The sequence below is a fragment of the Phyllostomus discolor genome, chromosome 14 (assembly GCF_004126475.2).
Source record: "Phyllostomus discolor isolate MPI-MPIP mPhyDis1 chromosome 14, mPhyDis1.pri.v3, whole genome shotgun sequence".
In the NCBI taxonomy this organism is placed as follows: Eukaryota; Metazoa; Chordata; class Mammalia; order Chiroptera; family Phyllostomidae; genus Phyllostomus; species Phyllostomus discolor.
The window spans coordinates 10,712,796-10,735,076 of record NC_040916.2 but is presented as its reverse complement, the minus strand read 5'-3'; the positions used below and the strand labels follow the sequence as shown (position 1 = coordinate 10,735,076).

Sequence of the window (22,281 nt, the reverse complement as noted above, 5' to 3'; positions counted from 1 at the left end):
GTGAACCCTCAAAAAATTAAATTAAGGGCCTGTGTTGAAACAGCCAAAAGGAAACTAACACAGTGTCACAGCAACAGCGCTTGCAGGGCACTCAAATGGAAACGCTTGGGCTGGAAATACTTGTTTAGAAAAAGTTCTACATCACTCCACCCTCCTTCATCAAGTAATCCAAGCCACCCGAAGTGCTCAAGGTTTAACCAAGTGAGATGTATTTTATTAAAGCCTCTTTCAATTTGAACTAGATCATATCCTTGGAAATAAACAAATGTTCTTCAGTGAACAAGCAGAAGAGATTCTGGATTACTACTACAGTTCTTTTGTGTAGACTGCTTCTAGGTAATGCAAAAAGCTCAAAAAAGGACATCAGATAAGGGAAAAGGCTTTATTATTCAGGATCAGCTCAGAGTCTGACACTGACACATAACAGGGATAATTATCTCATTACATTTGACCTTTGGCACCCATTTGAAGTACTAGTTTCCAAGAGAGACATGTTATACCCAGCAGATTCTCAGCAACTTTTGACAGCCACATTTGCCCCAATTTCACTCAGTACAGCTGTCAGAAGATGTGCAGGAATACAAAGAACAAAATCATCTACTTTAGATATCCTTTCCTTTTTCAAGGATTATTTTCCTACTGGCTTTCAAATCAAGAGAAAGATAGCATTATGGGCAAGGATTCATCATAAACAACACCGTCCCCCAGTCTAACACTCAGAATTCAAAAACCAAATATATGTAGAGTTCCTAAATATTCAGGTAACACTGGTGTGCTTTGTTTTAAAACAGTAATTTTATGGCTTCCCTTTATTTTCCTCCTTGGATAAAACCAGGAGAACCCTGCTTAACTGACCTTGGCAGCTCTGGTTGTTACAAACTTAACTTATAAGAATCAAAAGAATTAGAGTTATCATTAAGAACAGATTTGAAAAGTATCACAAAAATATGAAGAAAGTCTACACAGGCCTCAAATATATAGATAAAATGAATCAAGCCTCATGATTGCAAGGGCACTCCCTCCCAAGGACACAGCACTTAGAAAGTATATGAAGCTATGAGGTTACAATGGGGGAAAATATAAAACAACAGTTCATCTCAAGATGATCGATATGTAACTGTTGATTAAGGGAGGGGATGTTCAAGATATTTTGCACATTATAACTTAGAGTTAGTCTATATACTCTATATTAAAACAAGCATAAAAAATTCCAAGATTTTTTGACTCAGTGCTATACTAGAAGGCAATTGCTTTTTATATATATAAAGAAAATCCAAAAAAGCAAGTGAAAGCCAAGATTTATTTTTAAGGTTCTGGATTTTCAGCTCAGAACAATCTTTTATAAAATTTCAATAAGATATTAATAATTTTTCTTAAAATCTGATGACTATTTTTTTTAAAGCCGCAGCACCCAGAGAACTGAGGACTGAATTCAAACCCAAGCTTCAGTGTATGGTTACTGAGTTTATAAACATCTCCTCTTGTAAATGGCAAAAATCACAACCTCTTTATAGAGCATGATGTTGAGTTGGTAACATAGCAGATTGCTTAGCAAAAATAAGGGGAACTTAAATCTCACGTAGGAGATATATTTGGGGAAAAAAGACAAATAAGGGTTCTAGTGTTGTTCTACTTTTTCCAAAGAGTTGACTGTCTTTAAAGTAAAAATGATTTTAACTAAAGGGACTATTATCATTGAATCACACGCTAAATCAACATAAATGTACTTATTTGAACATCACATTTTTACACATACTAAAAAAAACAAACAGAAGAAGTTAGAGTGGAAAGAGTATATATTTTAAATGTGAGTATATTTGCCGGAGGCAGCACAGATCCGGGGTCTTCGGCAGCGGGCCTTCCCAGACAGGCCTCCTGCTCTGGCCAAGCAGGCACCTCACACTGTGCATAGAAAATCTCAGAGTAACAAGAGACAAGTCTTGTTTTTTGCCTCTATATGCTGGTATGTTATTATAGTAGAGAATATGAATAATTAAAAAAGCGACGACTACTTATTGAAAATGTTTGAAAGGATTGTCTCTAAAAATGAAAAGTGGTGGCTTTCTTACAGAGCCACTCTGTTGTATTTTTATATTGTTTAAATGGGCCAAAGTTCAGTTAACTTACTCAGATTAAGATCTATAATTCTGTTGACTGTTCGGGACTACAGTAGTCATCTTGAGACTTTCTGTGGAAGTATGTACAAATTTTCCTCATGGAGCTGGGAGTAATAGTGACCTAGAAGAAGAAGGTTTAGATTTCAGACATTTTCTGAGACAAAAGTCTACCTGTTACCCTAGCATATATTTTACATTAGGGTGCCTAGATATCTGACTAATGTCAGCCAGCTTTCAGTCTCAAATACTTTTATGACAATGCCACTTTTGGTTCATTTTTACTAAATAAAGTAAAAAAAATTAATAGACAGTATACAAGGAAGAAAGGAAGGGACTTTCACGTGAACAGAAATGTTTACCAGTTTAACCTCCTAGTTGGAACCAAAGAGGTTAAACTACTATCTTCTTTGAAATGAATAAACTACCCTCTCAAATTTAAAACAACAGGTATTCAAATGGCAGCTACTAACTACCCTTTTCTGAAGAAGTCTACATTATTTTCGTGTACATAAACAAAAAAACCTTAAACTTTAGCTTCAAAGATTGAAAAAATAACCAGTGTTAAAAAAGAAACAAGCCCAAAATGGAGTCACAGGTGCCAAGCCCCACCTCAGCAAAACAAGACTAGTAATATATAACCCATTTGCAGTTTCAGCCTCTCCCAGGAATGCAACCTTGAACCAGTCTGGAATTTCCTGATTAATACCAGTGAGGTATTCTGCTTGCTACCCCCTGCCTTCCCCATAAAGAAAGGGGACCTTGTCTGAAATAATTCATTCTTTCAATTTTTCTTTCCCTTCTTCCTTTCTGTCCTTGAAAGTCTTTCATTTTGCCCTGGCCACATATTTTAGTTGGTTAGAGCATTGTTCTGATATGTCAAGACTGAGGGTTCAATACCCAGCCAGGGCATAATGAATGCATAAATAAGTGGAACAACAAATAGATATTTCTGTCTCTTTTGAGTCAATGATAATACAAAAAGCTGTTGATTCTGTATAGCCCTTCAGGACTCCTTTATATTTGCTAGATGGGATGCTGTTTGATTCATGAATTGTTGAATTTTGTTGTTTTAACACTAGAAGTATCTTAAACCAGCACACTCTTTGGAAATGCTCTGTAGCAAGGTCTTAGCTAAAGTTTGTGATTGAAGGAATCTTAAAATACTTCTAATTTATTACTAAAATTATGGGATAGGCTTCATGATAGTAGGTGGGTGACAGAGCTGGCCTAAGGTTATCCAGCTTCTACTTTTTAAAAGGGCAGATGTTGCTGGTCATGATCTCTGGATTGCATTTTAGTCATTCTACCACTTTCTCCGTAACACAGAGCACAAGCTACTACGGACTGCACAGAGATGTCCTTAACCCACCGCCCCTTAACTGACAAACTGATTAACAGAAACTTTATTCCCTTTACTGCCCATGGCTCACCTAATGCTCTCAGCTACTTCTGCCTCCATCATTATAATGAGTCATTTGATTTTTAAGGTTTATAAATCTATTTCTGCCAGCAGTTTCTGCTTTTCGAGATTATCTAATTTTAAATAGTATATCAACTGAAAAATAAGAGCCCTAAAAAGATACGTAAAACTAAGCTGATGTTTAATAAAGTGTAGATACAGGTGAGTTGCCAAAACATTGGGGTGAGCAAGGAAACTGTAAGAGATAAGGGATAATCATTAAAATCTAGAAGGAGTCTGCACTTAAATTGCTTTCCAGGTATCTAAATTTTGCTTTACTTTAAATAATCATAAACTAATTACAAACTAGTAGTCTATTTATGGATGTTGGCAATTTGTATGTAAAAAGGGAAGAAGTCTATCAAAAGGTGTTGCCAAGGGCTTGAGGCTGAGGCAAATAAGCAAAAGGGGGCAGGGAGGGAAATATTGTCAAACAGAGGGGATGAAGATATTTTTGAACTGATATCCTGGAGGATAAGGAGGCTTTGGTGAATCAGACAGCAGGGCTGAGGAGTATGGACCTTAACCGGAGTGACTTTAACGGGAGTAAATAGGGTTGCCAGTTAAAAGTACAGCACACACCCAGTTACATTTGAATTTCAAACAAATAATTTGTAGTATAAAAAGTTAAGCAATATCTGTCCTATATATTTTTGCATGCTAAGTCTGGCAACCCTAAAATAAACAGATTTACCTAAAAGCATCCTGACTTCTGAGAAGGGATCTGTACCTGCCCTGTTCAAGTTAGGAAATGCATCTTACCACCACTGTTGACTTACCGGGCCCGGAGAAGTCTTCCCGCTCTGTCTCCTGGTATTGGGGGTCTGAGACGATGGACTTCGTGGTGATGAATTCTCAGCCTTCCGCTTAGCTGCCATGGCCAATAACCAGTTTTTGTTCTCTGGGGAGCTATTCTCTTTGCCTACCAATTCAGACCCTTCTCCACAAGATCCCAAAGGAAGAGAGAGTGTCCCGCAGCCCTCTGAAGCATACGGACTGGCAGGAGAAGGAGGCTCTGAGACACTCATACTGGCTCCTTCAATTTTGCTTGATTTGGTAGGACCTAGAGAGTCCTTACCAAGGTCTTCCTGGTTGCCAGTAAGGCAGCACAGATCCAAATGAAGTTTTTCAACTGGGTCATCAAGCTCAGTCACACAGCTGCAACTCTTTACACACTTTTGTTTCACATTCTCCAGACAACTTGAGTCTAGCCTCCTCTTCACTCTATTTCTAGACTCTGAGCAAGCCACTGCTTGGGATGATTTCAGGCTCACGGGAATGAGGGCTTTTCTTGGAGACGTGATCTTGGTCTCACAAGCAGGTGGAGTGATGGGTGGTGATGAAGAAGGTGTTTGGGTTATCCAGTTCCTAATGGACATCTTGAAAGATAAGGGTGGCTTGGGAGAGACAGAGGAGATGGAGCCTCTTCTGCTAACGGGAGACCGGGCCTTGGCAGGAGGGGTTTTAATGGAGAATGTGGGAGTATTGGAAGGAAGAGGGAGGTCTCCTGCACAGCTCGGAGCACAGGCTGCTGAGGAAGGGGAGGAACTAGATGGACTGATCTTTACTCTGGGGGCTTTGGCAGGAGTACTCTGGCCACTTGTCACTGTTCCTATAAAAGAAAAGAGGGTCACAAAAGTCAGAAGTGAAAGCCAAAGAAAATCCCTGAATCTGCATCAAGGAAAAATAGGTAACTTAATCACCCAGGGGTTGATTTCCCAGAGAATCGTTCATATAAATCATTTGATTCTTACCATTTCCTCTTAGCCTCTTCCTTCCCCTTTCCTGACTGCCAGCCTCCCAAGTGTCCTACTATAAAACTTATATTTGTAAAAATCGATAAAATTCAGGAAAGAAAAAGATTGAAATTGTCTAGGTGAACCAATTTTAGTGTCTTTCCTATACTTACTTGGGCATGTAATCTATGTGATTTGAACACAATCCTTTAGCTCCTCTGCCTCAGTTTCCTTATTTGTTAAATACAGTTTTTAATCTCCACAAGTATTCCATCAAATTCTTAATGTTATCAGGCCCCATGTGGTTTTCCACTTTAGTTTACACATGGCTACTATTCTCCACAAGCCAAAGAACATTGCAGAAACTCAATGCTTGCTCTCGGTAAAGCAAATTAAACAATGGGTAGAACTCTTTTCTGTGTGTCCTGCCCCGTGTTTATAAGCAATGGCAAGTCCTTCGGGCAAATTCTTATAAACCGTATGGTTCTTCCCCCTCAGGCCCCACCAGACAACACTGTATTTTCTTTCTTTCCTTCTGAATTTCTTAGATTTCTGAGTAGTGTTTCTGTCTTCAAATAACAAGGAAAAAACATCTATTTATTTCTTGGCCATAAAGTCTTTGAACTATAGCTCTGAAATTTTAACTCAGTTTAATAATTAATTGCATTTATATGCAACTGAATTTAGAATGGCCTGACATAAAAATACCATCTTTTAGTTAGAAGGAAGACTAAGTTCAGCCATTTAGTTACCCTGTACATTTTACCCTGTGCTTTCACTACTCAAGCAGCCTTGCTTTGAGGTAAGAGAAAATCTACCGCTGAATTGCTTAAACTTTTCTCATAAACCATGTTTAGAAATGGACAAAATGATACTGTTCCTTCCATAAAGATCAACACTAGAAAACCCCATTTTGTTATAATGTACTATGGGAGGGGAGGTAGAGCCAGGGGCCTGTCCGTGGGGCGTCTAGCGATAGAGCTGACATTCATGTTCCAGAGCTTGATTATAGTTATTTCAAACAGAAAGACACTTTTCATTTGCTACACTCAGTGCAAGTCAACAGTCACTGCACAGCCCTACAGTCATTAGTGCCATTAAGGTGGGCTGAAGTGTATGCTTAGGGCAGAAAGTCCTAAAACGGGATGAGTCTCACAACAACATGCAGATTTGAAGGCAGGACTAGGGCAGAAGAAAAAGCTGGGTGAGGCACAAAGCAAGTATGTAAGTTTCCGTCATGTCAGTGGCAGACACCTGAAGTGTTTACCAAAGGTCCGTAGGAAGTGTGATGTGGTGGAAAGTTGGAGCATTTCTTTTCCTTCAGGATGTTATAATGGAGAAATAGATCATAGGGGTCAAAGAGCAGATTTTGTTAACTTTGAAGGTTGACAGAACTTAAACTCTGGGTCAAATTTAAATTTTTAAAAAAATTTTTAACAGCAATTAGATTATAAAAGTAATACAAGTTCATGGTTAAAAATTCAATTATAGAGGGGAATAAGGCAAACAGCAAAAAGTCCTTTTCAACCTTCTTCTTTCACTCATATGTGCATTCCACAATTTTCTATGAGCTTATTAGCACACACAAAGGTATATGTATATACCTTAAAAAACACAATGGATCATTAAACACACATGTTCTGCAATTTGCTGTTCTCTGAACAGTGTATCTTTTGATGTCTTTTCATGAAGGTACACTTAGATCCATTATGCTTTTCTTTAACAGCTGGACAGTATGTCACCATATTGACCTATAGATTCAAGTATGACATGCCATATAGCACTTCATCTACTTAAATGCATCAATCCCTATTAACCCAAAGCACTGCATGAGATCTGATGACACAGTACAGGCTGGGTTACTGCTCTAAAGGTGTCTGAAAAGTTAGTAACTTCAAAAAATTACATAGAAAGCTTACAAATAATCATGCAATTTGTAGCTTCTTTTTACATAAGGGTTTGCCACCTGGCCTCATTCTACCTTTCAATCGTATTACATACTACGCTGCTTTAGGATCCTGTTACAGGATACTACTCACTGCTTCCTGAACAAGCTGTGCACTGTCACATCTCTGTCTTTATTCATGTGGGTTTCATGCCAAGTCTGCCCCTTCTTTGCCAGGCAAACATTTTCCTCATGTTTCTAGGCTCTGATGACAATTCACAAACCTCTTTCCTCCTCTCTCGTACAGCTCTTCTCTCCATAGGAAAAGGGTTTGCAGGGCTGTTGTTTATATAGCTAGGAGTAATATTTAGAATATACTATAGCTGTTTTTTTGTTTTTCTAAGAATTTGCCTCCTGGACTAAACTGCAAGCACCCAAAGGGCAGGTGATGATGATTTAGTCATTTTTAGGTCTAGTGCCTAAAATGTACCCAGCCAGGAATTATCAAACCATGTTTGTTAAATTTCATTACCACTGAGATAGGTAAGGCTGAGGTTCCAGGCATCAACAACAACAAAAAAAGATTCTGTAAACATTCTGCTGACTTTCAAGACTGCAGCAAGCACTTAAGTTAGAACAGGTTAGGTTTCCTTCTCTTCAAGATAAGGATTATCATCTTTGTCACTCAGTAATGCCTAGACCAGAGGTTCTCGATACTGGCTGCACAAATCAGACTTAGTTGGAGCTTTATAAAAAAAAAAAAATTTACAGGTAATTGGCCTCAATCCAAGACCCAGCAAGCAATTTATGTGACACGCAAACTTTTAAAAAGCCCCACAGGTGATTCCAATACACAGCCAGGGTTAAGAACCATTGGCTTTGTCAGATCTCCGGCTGACACAGTGAAAGAATAGTAAGCCACAGAGCAGGTACTGGCTGGGAAAAGTAGGGCAGAGGGAAAAGGGGCTGTGTCTTGGGATTTAAAGCCTTCCAGCTGGTTGCTAAAAGAGCCAGAAGAGAAGATATGCAGTCCAGGACAGTCAGGAAAGTTGGGGTGGCCATTAGAAGATTGGGAAAATAGAGGAACATAATTTTCAAAATGGCAGTGGGATTAGCAGCAGCCAATCTGTTGCCAGATGGTGGCTTCCAGGACTGAACCGCCAGTGTGCTGGCCTTCGGCACTCACGTCAGGTTGTCAGTCTGTAGCGCTATTCAGAGTGACTCCAGCACCACTCAGAAATGGAGAAATCTAGGTATAACTCCTGGCTTGGTCTTCATTTGAACTTAGCTTTGCTGTGTTGGGTTCTACAGGAGGCAGTACTGGAGAGTGCTCCCAAACACACACTCTAGAATCAGACTACAAGGGTTCAACTCTGGTGCTCCTTCAGCTTCACAGCTGTGTACTTTTAGGTAAGTCCAACTTCCTTGAGCTTCAGTTTGGTGTTTGGGGAATTAACTGAGATTATCCTAGTAGGTCCTTAGAACAATTGTGTAGTACTCAACAATGGCTATACGTCGTTGTTATTACTATGATCCAAATTTGATCAATATGTGGAACTTTTTTGGGGGATTTGGATTCCAAAATTAAGAATAATTAGTGACATACTAAAAATAAAATTAAAAGCAAGATACTTTTCATCAAAAATCTTAAAATGTTTATAGCTGTTGACATGGAAAATCCACCTCTGGAAATCGATTTTAATGGAAGGGGGGACCCTAAACTCATAAAATAATTTTCACAGAATATTGGAAGCAAAATGTCCAACTCTACAAGAACAGTCAGGTAAATAATGGACCACTACCTCAGTGGACTATTTTACATTTTGTTAAAAAGATAACATAGAAGGTGCTTAGAACATTATGTTCAATGAAAAAATCCCTAAGTAATTCAAATGTATATAGAATGTAACTATGACTCTGTTAAGAATATAAAGGAAAAAAATCTGAAAAAACACTCAAAATGTTAAAATTCTCCATGAGTAGAAATACTGATGGCTTTTCCCCTCATATGATTCTTCTCTTTTATGTTTTCTAAAATTAGGGAAAGAAAAGTTCATATAAAGACAAAGCAGCAGACAGACATCCCATGTTCATGGATTAGATGCATTTAACATGGGTAACACAATACTGCCAAAACTGGTCTGTAGAGTCAATGTAATCCCTAGAAATCCCAGAGAGATTTTGTTGCAAAAATGGACAAAATGGTCATAAAATTTATATAGAAATAAGAGAGACCCAAAATAGTCAAAGCAATCTTAAAAGAAGAAAAAAGAACATTGGAGACTCAGACTTTCCCATTTCAAAACCTACCACAAGGCTACAGTAATCAAGACAAAGTGGTACCAGCATAAGGACAGACATACACAATAGATCAATGGAACAGAATTGAGAGTCCAGAAACAAACACTATACAAACCCTTACAGTCATTTGATTTTCACAAGGAAGCCAAAACAATGGGTTAAAGAATAGTCTCTTGAAAAAATGATACTGAGAAAAAGCTGGATATCCAGAATGCAAAGGAATATTTTGGATCTTTGTCTCACATTGTACACAAAAATAAACACAAAATGGGTACAGCTCTAAAGTAAAATAACTCAGCTAGAAGAAAACCATAGGGGTAAATCTTTGTGAACTTGGGTTAGGCAATGGTTTCTTAGACACACCATCAAAAACACAAAAGACAAATAAAAGAGATAAATTGTACTTCATGAAAATTAGAAAATTTTGTGTGTCAAAGGACACCACCAAGAAAATGAAAGACAACCTACAGAGTAAGAAAAACATATTTGCAAGTCACTACATGACAAGGGACTTATCTCCAGAACAGATAAAGAATGTTTACAACTTAACAATAAAAAGACAAATAACCCAGTTAAAATATGGGCAAAGAATCTGTACAGGTACTTCTTGAAGAAGAAAACACGAATGACCAATAAACACATGAAAAGATGTTCATCATCATTAGCCATCAGGGAAAAATCCAAACTAAAACTACAATGAGATAGCACTTTACACTCACAAGGATGGTTAAAATAAAAAAGATGAACAATAACAAATGTTAGTAAGGATAAGGAGAAATCAGAACCCTCATTTTGGGTGTTAAAAATACTCTAGATTTAGACTGTGTTGATGACTGCCCAGCTCTGAATATATTAAAGATGACCGAACTGTATACTTGAAATAGGTGTATTTATGGTACACACATACAGGGTGGGGCAAAAGTACATTTACAGTTGTTCATATGGAATAGAATACAATAATTAATAAATAATACAAGAATAAACTCTGTGTTTTGTGTACTTACAACTGTAAGCTACTTTTGTCCACCCTGTAGGCCAGGTCTGCTACTGCTTCAGGGTCTTTGCCTTTGCTCTTTTGTTTGCCAAAACATCCATGTGGTTCCCTACTTCACTTTCTTTACCCAGACATCATCTTTTCACTGAGGCATCCCTGGGCACCTCATTTAAAATTTTAATAGCACACTTTGCCAATCACCCCCTTTCCCTTTTTCCTAAGCATTCCCGTTATCTGGCATAGTACATATTTGTTTTAATATGTTTTTAATTTGTGTATTGTCTCTCATGCTAACATGTAACCTCCATTTACATCTTTGGAATTCTTGATTCTTTTGTTCATTATTGAATCCCCAGCAACTTAGAGCAGTGCCTAGCATATAGTAGGTATTCAATAAATATTTTACAAATAAAACCACCAGTGTATTGAAGTATCTTGTGTAGATGACAAACATAGTAGTATTCAAAAAATTTTTACTGAAAAGAAAAATGTCAAGAAGATATTTTTCTTTAAAACGGTACCAACACAGCCCTGGCTATTGTGGTTCAGTGGATTGAGCACTGGCCTGCGAACTAAAAGGTCACTCACTGGTTTGATTCCCAGTCAGGGCACATGCCTGGGTTGTGGGCCAGGTACCTGGTTAGGGGTGTATGAGAGACAGCCAACTCATGTTTCTCTCTCACATCCATGTTTCCCTCCCTCTCTTTCTCCCTCCCTTCCCCCTTCTCTCTTAAAATAAATAAATAAAATCTTAAAAAATATATACCAACACAACATCAGATCTTAGCTTATCACTCTGCACAGCAGAATTAAATCAATCAAAACATAAAAAAATGTAGAAAAATGTACGGGATCCTTACCTAGGTCAGCTCTTGCCTCTTTTTTCTTCTGAGAGGCCCAACCCACTGTGGACAGTTTATCTGCTGACTTCTCCTCTAAGCCTCTATTCAAGCGCCAGATTTTCAGTGTATTGTCATCAGAGCAGGTAGCAATCTAATGAGAACCAGAAAGGGAGTTAAGTTTTAATCAAAGAGTTGTGACAAGTGAAAAGTACATGCGTCTTAAGGGCTCATGACTGGAAAATTATTTTGCTTGATATAACAGGATATAGAAAACGGCATCTGAAAGATGTTTCTATCCCTTATTTTAGGAATCATTGCAGATTTCCAAAGAAGTGAATTCTCTAGTTTCTTTTTTTATACAGATCCTGCTAGTATGTCTTTTGTTACCAGTCATCTCTTATTAATCTAAAGCTCTTCTATAAACCAGGTTCATTTCATTTTACTCTCAATAAGTTGGGCAAGTCATTATCTTTACCATCTTCTATGTAACTATGAAATATTTCATTAAGAAACACTTTTTGCTTTCTCTTTCCCTCAGATGATCAATCAGTGTATGCTACTGACTTTCAATTTCTAAAACTTTCTTCTGAATTCTGCATGTTCTGGCTTATTGCTGAAGTAATGGGATCAGTTCCAAGATCAGGCTTAGTTCATGACTCTAGTAGGCTGTGACAAGCAGAATGAAACCAATCCTGAGACTTTTTCTAGATAGGTAAAAGGAGCAATATGGTAAAACAAGTTCACTAAGCTGAAAGAAGTTAAAAATAACCTTTGCCCCTTTAAAAATATCTGGCCATTCCTGATCTTGGTCCCAAGCCTTTTATGGCAGAGAAAGTCCAGCTTGAAGAGCTTGTGGCAAATGGCCACTGGTACCAGAGCTATTTCCCAGCATTTGTTTATATAATTTCTCTATTTCAGTCACTAAAGAGATAGAAACACACACACACACACACACACGTTCTCTTAAGTCTTGGCCCCCAGGAGACTGGCAGCTTTTTCCTTTCCTTACTGGGAGGCCAAAAGAAGACACATACTTAACTGCTCAACAAAAAATGCCTGGAATCCCCAGTTACTCTATAGTCTGTACTAACAGGAGTTATTATTTATAGAGCACCTGTGTGTCTGACAATTTGCATTCTTTATCTTAATTCTCACAATATAAAAATCTTCATACTTAAATAATCTCATCTATAAAATGGGAATAAAGTTATTTGTCCGAGGTCACCATAATTGGGTGGCAGATCTAATAAATCCAAATTTTTCCAATTTCCAAGGCTAGATCTCTTTTTTTAAAACCATATTTTACCTTCCTAACTCTAGGCTAGGGACAAAATTATTTCAAAGAACTTTTTAAAAAGGCGGTCATTAGATTAGTATTGGAAAACAGCCCTGCCTCTTCTTTCTGTGCATAGAGGCAACAGATGATGGCTGCAAAGAGATGACACAATTAACTGAGCCATTAAAGAAATCACCTTAGTAAGTTCTATGATGACACAGAACTTCATGTTAAAAGGAGATATTTCACTGTAAATAACATGGAATCTCAGAGGAAAATGTCACTAGTGTAATGTCAATGTAATTATTAGTAATTAAAGCAATGATTTTTTAAAAAAGTCTATGTGAAGCTGACCACAGAAATCACTAGACAGGGCTAGTAGAGATGCCAGAGTAGATGAGACCATGAGAAGTTTCTGGAAGATAAATAACAGATGGGAACAATAGGCAACAAAACCTTAAAATGTCAAGATGAGAGAGAGATGGTCCCCCGCATAATTGAGATTTTGCATAAGGCCAGAATAACCCAAAGACCAGAGGCAGCAGGAGCTGGGAGAGAGTAGAACTTGGGCTAATATGTGAAACCCCCTACCTATACATGTAGGGGTTTGTTTATGTTTCTGGCCTTTCTACTTTTCAGGTTATTTATCTGTCTTCACTACTTAAAACATTCTTTTTTTAAGTGACAGTATTTTCTTCTTTCCAGAGCATCTAAAACATTTTGAAACTACTTCTTGTGTAGTTTAGCCAAAGATAACCTAACCTAGTAGAACTTTACACTAAGCATTTTTTAGGCATGTGAAAATCCAAGCGGGACTGTGAAGAACAGTCAAGATGTTACCTTCAATACATCACATTTCTAATATGTAGAAAATTAAAAAGACAAGTTCTGACCTTAGAGTTTAAGATTATTTTAACTAGATTAAAAACTTAATTCTATGTTTATGAAAGGAATGACTCTAGGAAACCAAGAAATCAATCCTTTACCTTATTGCATAATACAATTTCTCTATTGTTAAAAAAAGTAGAATATGTATAGTTAATGTTGAACAGATCTTGGAAGACCTCTAGTTCTTTTAAATCTTTACTTAAGCATGAAAGTGTATATAGCTCTCAAACTAACCTTGAGAAAACCCACCAATCTATGATCTACTTTTTAAACCAACTATGGGTATTTGTTTACAAACCTTTGTGAAATCTGACGGACACCAGCACACAGATGTGACTTCTTGAGAATGACCCAGGAGCACAGTTGGAGGATGCCAGGGTGTGGACACCTTTGTGCACAAACAAACAAACACACAAAAAACCCCCACAAAAAAAGTTAGCAGAGTTGTGTTAGTTCTCCCAGCTAAAGGCTTTGAATCTCTTCATATTGGTGTCTCAGAGATCTTGAGGATTGTTACCAAAGGCTCCTGTGTATGCCTAGTTATAGATTAGAAAAAGAGTCCCAGTGGGTAATAAAAGTATTTTTTTGTCATCAATCTGAGAAAACAGGAATGAGCCAAAGTAAGTAAATAATGAGCTTAGATTCTAGTTTAGGTCTTAGTTCAAATCAGGGCCATCTAGCTATACATATTTTGACTAAAATTCAAGACTGGTTGCAGTTCAAGTAGAATCCTGTTTTTACATTGCCTAGACATTTTCAGATCTCTAGCCAGCTACCTCAGGGACACAACATGAAGGTACCCGAGACATGCTATCATCATTCTTGGGACAAGAAGATAGTCTTTCTTCCAAAAGAAGATTCACTGACTTTTACCAAAGTCCAAAGTTATATACCCTTTCATTTTAGAGGATATAAACTACATTTTATATGACACTTGATACCCTTTTTGGAAGAAAAATTCCTCTAAAATTTTGTTTCAGTTAATTTGCTTAAAGATGACTTGAATTTTCAAGTAAGTGTTGCTACATTTTAAGGTATAAAAAAGAAGGGTCACATTTTGAAGCACTACACACACGACTAAAATCATATTTCCCCCCTCATTGGATGCTACTAATAATATGCATTTGACAGCTGTCTGATTCAAGAGTTGCCAATCCCTTTCAGAGGCCATGGGAATTAATCAGCACAATATGGAGTACAAACTCACATAACTATTATTAGTATGTATTTAAAAAGGAGAAATTATTCTCTTCATTTTCCTGAGGCTCTGAATCATTGCTCATTTATATAAAGAAAGTGGAGGCGACTCTGGGAAGAATATTTGTATGACTAAGTAAACTTAATAGATTCCTCAGATTATAGTTAAGAGATGTGACACAATGAATCATAAGGTTATCCAACTTATTACCACTCCTCTCTCTTGGGTTAAATGGCACATATATGATGATTCAAAAGCAAAAGACAAAAACCAGAGCCTAATTTAATTTGCCTTGCTGTGTGAATTAAAGTTTAACAGATAGGAAGCTTTTTCTGAGTACTATCTAAAAGGATTTCACTTGCTGCCTACTCCTACCACATCACAAAGAACAATGACTTATTCTCCTTTGAGTTAGCATATTTTAAAAAAAGACTTTCAAGATAATCTTTAACTATCTCAATAGCCACAGAAATTCTTCTTCCTCCTCTACTAGTGGGCCCCAGCCTATTGCGTTTCTAATCACCACAGACCCAAGCAGGTCTGGTAGCAGCAAGTAAAAAGGAAAAGGAAATCCTCAAGTCCTCTTGTCCCTCCCTGGTAGAAGCACATTATTCTACTCCATTGGCTTACTCTGCTGTTGCCTCTAGATTTTCATTTCATGACACTGTCCCTTGCTCAGTTTCCAGATTTTACAATACCCAGGAGAACCTAAATGTGTACTCAAAGATCAAAATAAATTTCAAGAAAAACCAAACATCTACCAGTAGAATGTATGTACATTAATGCATTTATCTACAGGATCTAAGAGCAAAAAACAAAGGACAAGACCCGTTAAAAACTTTTTACAATTTGACAATAACACAGGAATAATAATAATAATGACAATAAAAGTTAGCATGTCTTGAATAATTACCATGATCCAGGCACTTTACGTAGCATTAAAAGGGAAGGGAAGGTTCCTCAAAAAGTTAAACATAGAATTAATTTCCATATGACCCAGCAATTCTAGTCTTAGGTATATTTTCCCAGGAGAAGTGAAAACATGTTCAAACGAAAACTTGTACATAAATGTTCATAGTAGTTTTATTCAAAAAGCCAAAGAGTAGAGTAATTCCAATGTCCACCAACTTATAAATACAATGTGGACTACACATAACATACAATGGAATGTTCAGCCATAAAAAGGAATGAAGTACAGATACATGCAACAATAACCTTAAAAACATGTTAAGTGAAAGAACTCAGACATAAAAGATCACATATTACATGATTCCATTTATATGAAATGTCCAGAATAGGTAAATCCATAGAAACAGAACATAGGTTAGTGGTTGCCAGGGGCGGGGGGAAATGGAGAGTGAGTCTTAAAGGGTACGGAGTTTCTTTCTGGAGAAATAAAATGTTTGGAAATGACATGGTGGTGATACATGCATAATATTGTGATTATATTTAAAATCACTGAAGTGTACACATTAAAATGACTAAAATGGTGAATTTTATGTTATATGAATTCTACCTAAATAAAAAAAAAGCGGAGAGAGGAGCATGTTGTAAAGCTGAAATGAGAACTAATGTCCAATAAATATTTATGAATGCAGATTAGGACTGTTCTAGTATGGTATAGTATGCTTCACTTAATGACTGCTTCAAGGAAGATTAGTTTCCTCTAATGAAACTCAGGTGGTGTTTAAATTCTTCATTTTATTCAGATAAATTTTTACTTATGCTCACTGTTACTATAAAAAACATTGCCATAATTACATGATTACATTTTTTTTAAAGATTTTATTTATTTATTTTTAGAGAGGGAAGGGAGGGAGATAGAGATAGAGGCAGAGAGATAGAGAGAAACATCAATGTGCGGTTGCTGGGGGTTATGGCTTGCAACCCAGGAATGTACCCTGGCTGGGAATCGAACCTGGGACACTTTGGTTCCCAGCCCGTGCTCAATCCACTGAGCTACGCCAGCCAGGGCAATGATTATATTTTTTTTAAAAAGCCTCCCTCTACCTTTAAGAAGGAAGAGGAGACTATTTAAAGTCCAAGAGACATTTACATCTCTGCATTCTGGAAATGGTTAAAACACAGAAAATTGTCCTTTCTTACATATTCCACTTTGTTATAAAGACTTTAATTCAAGGCATAAGAATTCCAAAGTACCTCCCAGAGCTACAAAGGTATCTCTAGCAGTAACTGGCTCTAAGCTACAGACCTCATAAAACATTTAATATGTTTCAACATACTAAGGAGATCAGCACCTTTCCTCAAAAAAATGTCCTTACTCGGTCCAGTAAGAAACCAAATCTAATCTTTATTTCTGCCATGAGATCATTTACACTTCCTAAAGTGTCAGGCTCAGTGTTTTGCCAGTCAGCGGTAGAATGACTATGCCAAATCAGTTTATTTATAACCACTTGAATACTATTCAGTGGCTCTATTAGAAGTGAACCAGGGAAGAAGGGAGAAGTATGGGTGAGGGTGTCACAAGGGGTAGAAAATTAAAAAGAAAAAAAATACAATATTAAGTCTTTTTATTTTTAAGTCTTTGACATCAGAATCAGTCTATATTATATCTCCCCTTTGCTGGGCAGTGGTGAGAATTAAGCCATTCTCCTGTGTCTCAAAATCTAAAACTTCCTTCTTTTACTCTGTGTTCTTATACCCATGAACTTCTAAGTGTAGGGAAAATACCAAAGCTTGAGAGAATTCTGACTTCTTGGAAAGGTAGCAGAGTTATAACACAACGTAACAGGCTGGATATTCAGCTTGTGGAAAAAATTTTTTTAACAGGTCCAACCCTCTTGTTTTATCATGGAAAAGAGAAACTGAGCCACCTCACTAAGCTAATTCAATTTTAGGAGCAGTAAGCTTGCCAGGATCTCAAATATCAGAGTCTGCTGCTGAGTTATGTGTGGACAGGCAGGAGAACATCATGTCTGATCCACGTCATTCAGCACTAACACGTGACCCAGCCTAGAATTCAGAAAGGGTCACCCATGTGCGTGACAGCCACTAGTTAGGTACCTGAAGATGGGTTACTAACAACTGCTGAGTATCTTTACTTCATGTCCTTAGGGAGTATCCCTAAACCCTCATTCCCTGAAACAACCAAAAAAAGATCTTTGTACTACCAAACAGAGCTAGGGAGGAACTTTGAAAGAACTGGCAATAAAACAGTATCTATGTCTTAATGTATATAAGTAAGAAATTGATTTTAAATAATTTTTTTAAAAGATCAGGGCATAAGTATTTTTGGACAATCTTTCATTACACTTTTTGGTGTGTTTGATTTTTTTTTTAAGAAGAAAGAAACTTAACAAGATATAAGACCAATTTTGAAACTCAAAATTTAAAATGTAAGACAGAAACATTAACACTAGTGACACGTATTGTTAAAAGTTTAAAGCTTAAGTCAGGAGAATTTTATAGACAAGAAACTAGGTGAAAATTTATCACAAGATGAGCGTCTCGAATATGTTTTATAAGCAAACTTTCATTTAAAAATAAAAATAAAAAATATGTCGTAGAAAATGAGGTAAGCCAAACAAAAGCATCTTGGATAGAATAATACCTCCACCTTGTGACCATCTCGGATAGTGTTACTAAAAGCTATTAATAAGGTAGTGTTGCATTTTTGCAACTGTAGGTATACAGAGAAATGACATTTTTACTACTTCCCTCAGGACCATATAAAATTAAGCTGAAGAATTATGCTTCATACCCAAGAGGGTCTACCCTTGTCCTAAGACAACATAGTCTTCCTAGAAGTTGGCAAGACTAAAAATGATGTAATTTCTCTTGAGAAGGGATTTGATAATATGGAACCTGACTCTAAAATCCAGAATGTAGACAGATCCAAGATGGCGGAGAAGTATGGGGAAACTATACTAACCTCCTCCCAGGACCAATCTGGAATTACAACTAAACTGCAGAGAAATCATCCTGAATAACCAAATGAACACTAGCTGGAGAGAAACCTTATAACCCTGGACAGACAGAAGAAATCACTTCACCACAACAAGACTGATATGGAGTGAGGAGATGTTAGAGGGCTGGCTGGGCTCCCACGGGCTGCAGCTAAAGTTCCGGAGGGATATTCCAGTGGCTGGGGGGTCCCCCTTGAGAAGTGTAGGATCTAAACCCCAAGTTGGACTCCCCAGCCTACAGCACTGGAGCTAGAAAGGAAGCTGGATAACATCTAGCTGTGAAAAGCAGCAAAGTTTCTGTCTGCCAAGGTGAGACTCCTGGAGATGCAGAGAGACTCTTAAAGAATCAACACACAAAATTTCATTTGTAGCCACTTATCTCGGGCTCTGGCAGAGGGAGGGCAGAGTGGATTAAAGACATTTGAGGAGAGTCTGGGATTGGTGGCTCTGGGGAGAGAACCGGAGGAACGATGCTAGGATCCCTGTGCTGAATCATTCCTTATACTGCAGAAGCCATAGTTCTCAGTCAGAGCACCCCTCTCTAAGTGACATCAGCCTGAGGGGAGCAAGAGCCCCACCTGCAGGAATAATTCTGCCCTACCCTGTGGTACATAAGCCAGGGTGCTAATTATAGCTTAAGGACATTATCATTGATTAGTTTAACAGCTAAAGCAGATTTCTGTAAGATGTGAGACTTCAGCTGACCCTCCCCAGAACCTGCTACTGATATGAGCAACCTGGCTCTTTCTAGACACCCAAAAAGGACCAACAGAGGGAGCCACATGCTGTGGATCTCTGATAGCTCCAAACAGGTTGACCAGGGCCAGTCACAAGCAGCGTCTGACAAAGACATGCACCAGAGTCTTTGCAGATCTAACTAATACATAGAAACAAATATAAAGAGGCAGCCTAAATGAGAAGACAAACAGAACCCAAATGAAAGAATAAGAGAATTCTCCAGAATAAGAGCTAGATGAAATAGAGGCAAGCAATTTACCACAAAGTTTAGAGAAATGATTATAAAGATACTCAGTAGCATGAAAAAAACGACATAGAAACTAGAACCCATAAAAAAGGGACCAGTCAGAAATAAAGAATGTAGTATCTGAAATAAATAAATCACAGGAAGGAATAAATAGTATGTTACATGAAGCAGAGGATTAAACCAGTGATTCTGGAACACAAAGTAGAAAAAAAGACCCAGGCAGAGCAACAAAAAGAAAAAAGAATTTTTAAACAATGAGGAGAGCTCAAGAAACATTTTGGACAACATGAAGGGTAACAACATCTGCATCATGGGAATGCCAAAAGGAGAAGAGAGCGAGCAAGGGATTGAGAACCTATTTGAAGAAATAATGACCCAAACTTTCCTAATCTGGTGAAGGAAAAAGACACATAAGGCCAGGAAGCTCAGAGAGTCCCAAACAAGTTGGACCCAAAGAGGTCTACACTGAGACACATTATAATTACAACAACAAGCCTTAAAGACAAGAAGAGAATCCTAAAAGCTGTAAAAGAAAACCAAGTAGTTACCTATAAGGGAGCACCAGTTAGGCTGTCATCTGATTTCTCAACAGAAACATTTCAGGCCAGAAAGTAGTGCCATGAAATATTAAAAGTGATAAAAAGCAAGGGCCCACAACCAAAGCTATTTCACCCACCAAGGCTATCCTTTAAAATTGAAGGAGAAATAAGGAGCTTTCCAGACAAGAAAAAGCTAAAGGAGTTTGCTAACACCAAACCAGTACTGAAACAAATATTAAAGGGCTTGCTTTTTAAGAAGAAATAGAGAAAGGGGAAAAAAGAAATAGGAAAATAGTCTAACAATAAAATGGCACCACATACATATCTATCAATAATCACCTTAAATGTAAATGGCTTACATGCTCCAACCAGAAGATACAGAGTAGCTGAATGGATAAGGAAACAAACCCATATATATGATCCCTCCAAGAGACCCATCTCAGATTGAAAGATACACACAGACTAAAAGTAAATGATGGAAAAAGATATTTCATGCGAATAGAAAGGAAAAAAAGAGGAGAAAAAAAAACAAATAGACTTTAAAACCAAGGTTACAGTAAAAGACAAAAAAGGATACTACATAATAATAAAGGGAACAATCCAACAAGAGGATATAACCCTAGTAAACATTTATGTACTCAACATAGGATCACCTAAATATGTGAAGCAAATCTTTTTTAAAGTATGTTTTTTTGATTATGCTATTACACCCGTCCCATTTCTTCCTTTTGTCCTCTCTGCCCAGTTCTCCCTTCCCTCCAGCAATCTCCCCGACTTAGTTCAAGTCCATGGGTCATACATGTAAGTTCCTTGGCTTCTTCATTTCCTATGCTATTCTTAAGTTCTCCCTGTTTATTTTGTACCTATCAACTATGCTTCTTAATCCATGCACCATTTGGAGGGTTATCAGCTGCGAGGTGGAAGGGACAGAGTACAGAAATGTGGACCAAAGGGAGAGATAAGCAGAAATACAGTCATAGTCAGGGATTTTAACACACCACTGACTTCAATGGATAGATCTTCTAGGTAGAAAACCAACAAGGAGGTAGTGGCCTTAAACAACACACTAGATCAAATGGATTTGATATCTTCAGAGCATTTTACCCCAAGCAAAAGAATATACATACTTTTCAAGAGCACATGGAATGTTTTCTAGGATAGGCTGCATGTTAGGACACAAAACAAGTCTCAATAAATTTAAGACTGAAATCCTATGAAGCATCTTCTCTGACCACAATGCTATGAAACTAGAAATCAATCACAAGAACACTGAAAAACACAGACATGGAACCTAAAGAACATGTTATTAAACAATGAATAGGTCAACAATGAGATCAAGGAAGAAATCAAAAGATATCTTGAAACAAACGAAAATAAGGACAAAACAATCCAAAATCTGTGGAACACTGAGAAAGCAATCCCAAGAGGGAAATTCATAGCATTACAGGCCTATCTAAAAAAATAAGAAAAGTTCAAATAAGCAATCTAACTTTATACCTAAAGGAACTTGAAAAAGAGCAACAAAGCCCAAAGTTAGCAGAGGGAAGGAAATAATAAAGATCAGAGCAGAAATAAATGAAATATAGTCTAAAAATGATACTAAAGATTAATGATTCCAACACTTGTTTCTTTGAAAAGGTAACATTGACAAACTTTTAACCAGACTCATCAAGAAAAAGAGAAGATACAAATAAATATAATCAGAAATGAAAGAGGAGAAATAACAACTGATACCAAAGGAATACAAAGGATTTTAAAAAATATGAACAAAACTATATGCCAACAAACTGGGCAACCTGGATGAAATGGATCAATTCCTAGAAACATACAATCTTCCAAAATTAAATCAAGAAAAATTAGAAAATCTGAATAAACAGACTACACGTAGTAAAACTGAAGCAGTAATAAAAAAACTCTCAACAAAAAAAAAGCCCTGGACCAAATGGCTTGACAGGTGAATTTTACTAAACATTGACATGAACCAACACCTCTACTTCTCAAACTATTTCATAAAATTCAAGAGGAGGGAAGGATCTCAAACTCATTTTATAAGGCCAGCATTATCCTAATGCCAAAACTCGATGAAGACACTAAAAAGAAAGAATATTATAGGCAAAAGAAAAAAAAACACCCTG

At 37.2% G+C, this 22,281-nt stretch overlaps 1 protein-coding gene across 1 annotated transcript in view; it reads right to left on the bottom strand.

The window, feature by feature from the left end:
- Positions 1 to 363: 363 nt before the first annotated feature.
- The window catches only part of DTL (denticleless E3 ubiquitin protein ligase homolog), a 51,096-nt gene continuing 29,178 nt past the window's right edge, over positions 364 to 22,281 (bottom strand). The window contains exons 12-15 of the mRNA XM_028530789.1: positions 13,797 to 13,886; positions 11,353 to 11,485; positions 4,356 to 5,188; positions 364 to 2,238 (exon numbers count right to left, since the gene is read on the bottom strand). Of these exons, the coding sequence (XP_028386590.1) occupies positions 2,140 to 2,238; positions 4,356 to 5,188; positions 11,353 to 11,485; positions 13,797 to 13,886 (1,155 nt within the window). The 3' untranslated portion in view covers positions 364 to 2,139. The remainder of the gene's footprint in view (positions 2,239 to 4,355; positions 5,189 to 11,352; positions 11,486 to 13,796; positions 13,887 to 22,281) is intronic.